At 37.9% G+C, this 5617-nt stretch overlaps 1 protein-coding gene across 1 annotated transcript; it reads left to right on the top strand.

The window, feature by feature from the left end:
- The first annotated feature begins 280 nt into the window (after window positions 1–280).
- On the top strand, window positions 281–5347 carry si:ch211-133n4.6 (uncharacterized protein LOC797776 homolog). Its single transcript, XM_051956097.1, has 10 exons — window positions 281–391; window positions 1519–1580; window positions 1657–1683; window positions 2014–2046; window positions 2126–2158; window positions 3061–3090; window positions 3343–3372; window positions 3730–3759; window positions 3847–3891; window positions 4208–5347. Exons 1-10 carry the CDS (start codon window positions 381–383, stop codon window positions 4396–4398), a joined length of 492 nt encoding a protein of 163 aa, XP_051812057.1. The 5' UTR covers window positions 281–380; the 3' UTR covers window positions 4399–5347.
- Window positions 5348–5617: the final 270 nt, after the last annotated feature.

Below are 5617 nucleotides of genomic sequence, written 5' to 3'. Positions count from 1 at the left end.
ACATTTCAATGAAATAAACAAAACCAGGGAGGAGACACAAAAGAAACAAATTGAAGAAATAAACTTTCATTTTTACTATTTTCTGGGGGGAAAAAAAAAACAACTGAGCTGATGCTGGTGGTCCTCACAGATACAGTAAAGCTGCGTGAGGCTTCTTCACCTGCAACAAAGAAACCTGAACCTCACACACACTCACACACACATACACACACACGCACACACACTCTGTCCTGACATTTAGGCTGATATAAAAAGCCGTCAGACTCTCAGCCTCCACATTCCTGCGGTGCAATACTGAAGTACTGTAACAGTCACCTGTCCTACCTGAGCTCACCTGTACTACCTGCACTGATCAGGGACCCGTCCGACCTCACAGCACCATGTTCACCAGGTACGTCCAGCAACACAACAACAACACAGCATGGCAACACCTGGCTAAGCTGGAAACACAGCGTTATGATGCTTAGGTGTGTGTGTCTCTGCGTGTGTGTGTGTGTTATTGTGTGTGTGGGGGGGGTCCTCAGGTGTGTTCAGGTGTGTTCATGTGTGTTCAGGTGTCAGACTGCAGCAGATGTGATTTACATCGTTTAATGTTATTGGTAGTTTTTCTGAAGATAATTTGATTTTCATTCAAACCCTTTGAAAATAAAATCGTTGAAATTACAACCAGATTTGTGACATCAGAGTTGTGTCATTACGCTCTCGCTGCTGATTGGCTGACACCTTAAACCAATCTGAACCTGAATGTTTCCGATTGGCTTTTTAAAATCTTGATAACAGTCGAACGAGACAAAACATCAGGTTAAAAAAACTCTTTGTAGGTGTTTTCTGTCAGACTGAAGCTGATCATTCTGATTGATGGAATAAAATCACTGACATCAGGTTCTGACTCCTGATTGGCTGAAGCCGTAAATTGATCTGAGTGTTAATATTTCTTTTTTTTTATTATTATTGATAGCAAAAACCACCTGATGAAGATGCTTTCTGTCAAACTGATCATTCTGATTGATCAAAGTAAATTCAATAAAGACAGGTTCAGACTGCTGATTGGTTAAAACCTGTCAGATCAATATCCATATATTTATCATTTTTAAAAGTCTTGACAACAAAAGTTTAAATATTGAAAACAATTCAGATTGTCAGGATTTAAATCATCTACACAGATGTTTTCTGATCAGTCTGATTGATCCAAATAAAATTAGTATAATCAGATTCAGAGGCTGCTGATTGGCTGAAACTTGATCAAAACTATCTAATTATGTGAAACCGTAATTAAAAAAAACATTGTGCAGAAGTTTTGTGATCGATTTGATTGATCCGATTTCTGTCGGTGGGTCAGAAACTGACTGAAAAACTGCACGTGTTCTGCTGCTGCTCTATGCAGATGATAAACTATTTGTAGTATTTACATTCATTTTATAAATTTAACAGTGAAATAAAGCCAGGTAATGAGCCAATCAGAGCACAGCTTGACACAGGGGGCGGAGCTAAATACTGAAGGTTGCGTTTGCGTTGCAGGAACGTTGTTCTTCTGTTCTCTCTGCTGGTTCTGCTGGTGGAAGGAGACCTCGACTCCAACGGTGAGTTTAAAGAACAAAAGCTGTGAAAAATAAAATGAAACGGCAGCAGATTAATGAAGCTGTGTGACGTTTACAGATGCTGGAATACAAGCCATGTCTACAGGTAAACTCACCTGTCTGCATACACACACACACACACACACACACACATGCAGGTGTATCATAATTACATCAGCTAAGCATCCAAACATTTTGTAAAACGACTGATTTTACCTGAGCTCAGGTGTGTTTGTTTACAAAAATATCTCTCTTCTTTAAAGAAAGAACAGGTTACAAACATTTATTATTACATGTTCTCACTCAGTATTTTTGTAACTTGACTGGAATTTTTATGTATTTTAGTAAAGCAGAAAATATCTGCAAAATGAGATGAAAGAATTATGTAAAATTCTACTTTTTTAAAAGTCTAACTGTTCCCTGTCACACCTCCCAGATAAAGATTCAACGTCTGACGAGGCTCCTACAGGTGAGTCCCAGGTGACGTCATCAGACTGTGGACATGAGGTCAGCTTGTGTTGATGCTAACGTGCGGTTTGTTGTTGCAGAGAGCATGAACGCTGTTTCTCCTGATCAACCTGGTAAGAAACTGAGGAGCTTCAAAAACACATCAGATGAAACCTACTGTTTATGATAATAGCTTCCAATAACACGTCCATTCTTCACATTTATTTAGTGATTAGTTTTTTTATTTTTCAAAAAAATGTTTCATATTTTTGAAATTATGAATTTTCTCTTTAGATTTTTTTTTTTAGAAAACATTTGATTGAACACTATTTTAGTAAATGTTCCATAGATCCAACATCTGCAAAGAACTGAGACCAGATTAGTGGATCAGAACTCAATTTGTTCTTCTTCTCCAAAAAATCCAGTTTTGGAGATTTCTCTGCTGAACATAAACTAATATAATAGTTGGATTAATTAGGTATATTATGGTGATATAATATATTTTACAAAGGAATGATATACTATTTTATATTATAATGATATAAAGTAAAGCACCTCCAAACTTGCGGCTATAATCATCAGTCAGAGGAACAAACAGAACTTCCACTGAAGGTTCTGAGTTCTTGTTCTTTCACTAACAAACCACCAGGTGGAACCCTGAGAACACTGAGGTTCTAGTCAAGTTCTTTGGGAAACTGAACAGAAACAAACTCAGCACTTAATGTTCTAACTGACCCGCAGAGTCACAGAATCAGGAAGTTCCACTCTGACTTACCTTTAACTTACCTGGAAAATTACCTGAGGTCCATTACCTGTCATACATGATAAACAGTCTTTCAGTGGTCTTTAATCATGAATCTGAAAACTGATCAACAACAAACCTGGTTTCCATGGCACCTATTATTGGGATGTTACCTGGTTACCATGACAACTGTCAGCAGCTGTCTGTCTGTCAGCTGATGACAGACAGTTAATGTGTTCATAAATGTGTTTTTATTAATATTTGTGTATAATTGTGATGAACGTTTGTCTCCAGATGAACCTCAGTTTTACGGAGCAGCAGCAGGTAAGAACACCTGAACATCACACTCATGATCACATGACCACATTCCTGTCTGCTGGTAGGTCACATCTGATCTTGTAGCTTAACTGTTCATGTGTTCACTTGTTTATGTGTTCACCTAGTTACCTGTTCATGTGTTCACCTGTTCACCTGTTCATGTGTTCACCTGTTCACCTGTTCATGTGTTCACCTGTTCATGTGTTCACATGTTTACCTGTTCATGTGTTCACCTGTGTACCTGTTTACCTGTTTCAGACACCAGCAGCTCCAGTTCAGAGGCAGCAGGTAGTAGCAACAACTTTCTCAGTTCATGCATTCATATTATTTACTCTCATCCACTCATTTGTTCATGTGTCTGCCAACCATTCATTCATTTATTTATTCATTTGTGCATTAATTCATTCATTCTTGTTTATTCATTCATTATTTTCCTCATTCATCAGTCATTCGTTCATGTGTTCATCATGGGTTGTCGTGTTGATTAATAAATTAATTCATTCATGCACTCATTTTTTCAGTCATGCATTAATTCTTTCATACATTCGTTCAATCATTTGTTTGTTCGTTCATTCGTTCATTCATTCATTCATTCATCATGTGTTGATTAATGACTTCATGTGTTCATTTGGTTTCATCTTGTAGCTCCAGAAGCCAATCAAGTGACAGCACCTGGTAGGTCCCGCCTTCTTTTTCACTCTTGAGTATCATCATTACATCTGTGGGGATTGATTGATTGATTGATTGATTGATTGATTTCAGAGCCTGCTGCAGCTGCTGCTAACAGTGTGGAGGAAGAAGAAGATGGTGAGACACAAAACATCTACAAAGACACAAAACCACAAAGACAAAACAACAACAAAAAGACAAAACAACCACAAAGACAAAACAACAACAAAGAGACAAAATGACTGCAAAGAGACAGAAATCAATCAAAACAGACACAAAACAACCACAAAGAGACCCAAATCTACTACAGAGAGACACAAAACAAATACAAAGACACACAAAACAACCATAAAGAGACACAAAACAAAACAGCTACAAAGTAAATGTCTTCCAGATGTCTTTTCTCCTCCAGATGTTCGTGTTCATCTCTCGTTTTATCTTGTTTTTCTTTCAGAGGATGACAGCGTTGACTCTGACGAAGGCGGGAAGAAGAAGTTCAGCTCTCGCTCAGCTAAGCCTCAGAGCCCCGTCCACGTTGTCCAAAGCCCCGCCCTCCCGCCGCAACCCGTCATCCCTCAACCCAAAGCAGTGGTGGTGAGAAGGACGTCCAAGAGAAGGTCCAGGACCAACCGGCGCCAGATCTAACACAACACACACAACAAACACACACACTCAGACACACAACATGTAATCTATCACACGTCTGATCACGTACAGACACACAAACACACAGCAGGTTCATGTTCTGACTCACAACCAACACAGCTGTTTGTGTCCAGGAGCCACATTCAACACAACTTTATTCATACTGTTTATCAATCAATCGGCTGATCCAAGACCAAACAGGAAAAGTCACGATTTCAACACGGTGTCTCTGTTATACATGTGTGTGTTTCTGGTATGAATGTGTGTGTTTCTGGTATAAATGTGTGTGCTTGTGGTATAAATGTGTTTGTTTCTGGTATGAATGTGTTTGTTTCTGGTATGAATGTGTGTGTTTTCTGATATAAATGTATTTGTTTCTGATATATGTGTGTGTTTCTGGTATGAATGTGTGTGTTTTCTGATATAAATGTATTTGTTTCTGATATATGTGTGTGTTTCTGGTATGAATGTGTGTGTTTTCTGATATAAATGTCTGTTTCTGGTTTAAATGTATGTTTTCTGGTATGAATGTGTGTTTTCTGGTATGAATGTGTGTTTTCTGGTATACATGTGTGTTTTCTGGTATGAATGTGTATTTTCTGGTATACATGTGTGTTTTCTGGTATACATGTGTGTTTTCTGGTATGAATGTGTGTTTTCTGGTATGAATGTGTGTTTTCTGGTATACATGTGTGTTTTCTGGTATGAATGTGTGTTTTCTGGTATACATGTGTGTTTTCTGGTATGCATGTGTGTTTTCTGGTATGAATGTGTGTTTTCTGGTATACATGTGTGTTTTCTGGTTGAACGTGGCTCCTGGACTTCGGCTGACTTCAGTATTTCAGCTGCTCAGTTCATCATTTTTCTGTGTTTTACTTTGATTTATTCGGTTTGAAACGTCTTCTGTTTGTTCTGTTATCTGATGTTAATAAAGCTAAACTGAACATGACCTCTGACCTCTGATTGACCAGAATTCAGGAATTTGTGGCACTAAAAAGAAATGATTTTGTTTTCTACAGGTATTTTACAGTAGTTTCTATAATATTACAGCTTTCTACAGGCATTTTACAGTAATTTTCTATAATATTCCAGTTTCCTTCAGGTATTTTACAGTACCTTTTTTTTAAATGACAGTTTTCTACAGTGGGATCAGAATATTTCCTTCTCTTAATATTTAATCTTGTGCTTTTGTTGCAGGAGGAGTCAGACGTTTCCTGAA

This window comes from Acanthochromis polyacanthus, chromosome 11 (assembly GCF_021347895.1).
Source record: "Acanthochromis polyacanthus isolate Apoly-LR-REF ecotype Palm Island chromosome 11, KAUST_Apoly_ChrSc, whole genome shotgun sequence".
NCBI classification, from domain to species: Eukaryota; Metazoa; Chordata; class Actinopteri; family Pomacentridae; genus Acanthochromis; species Acanthochromis polyacanthus.
Note: the sequence above shows the minus strand (reverse complement) of the source record. Positions and strands in the feature narration are given on the sequence as shown.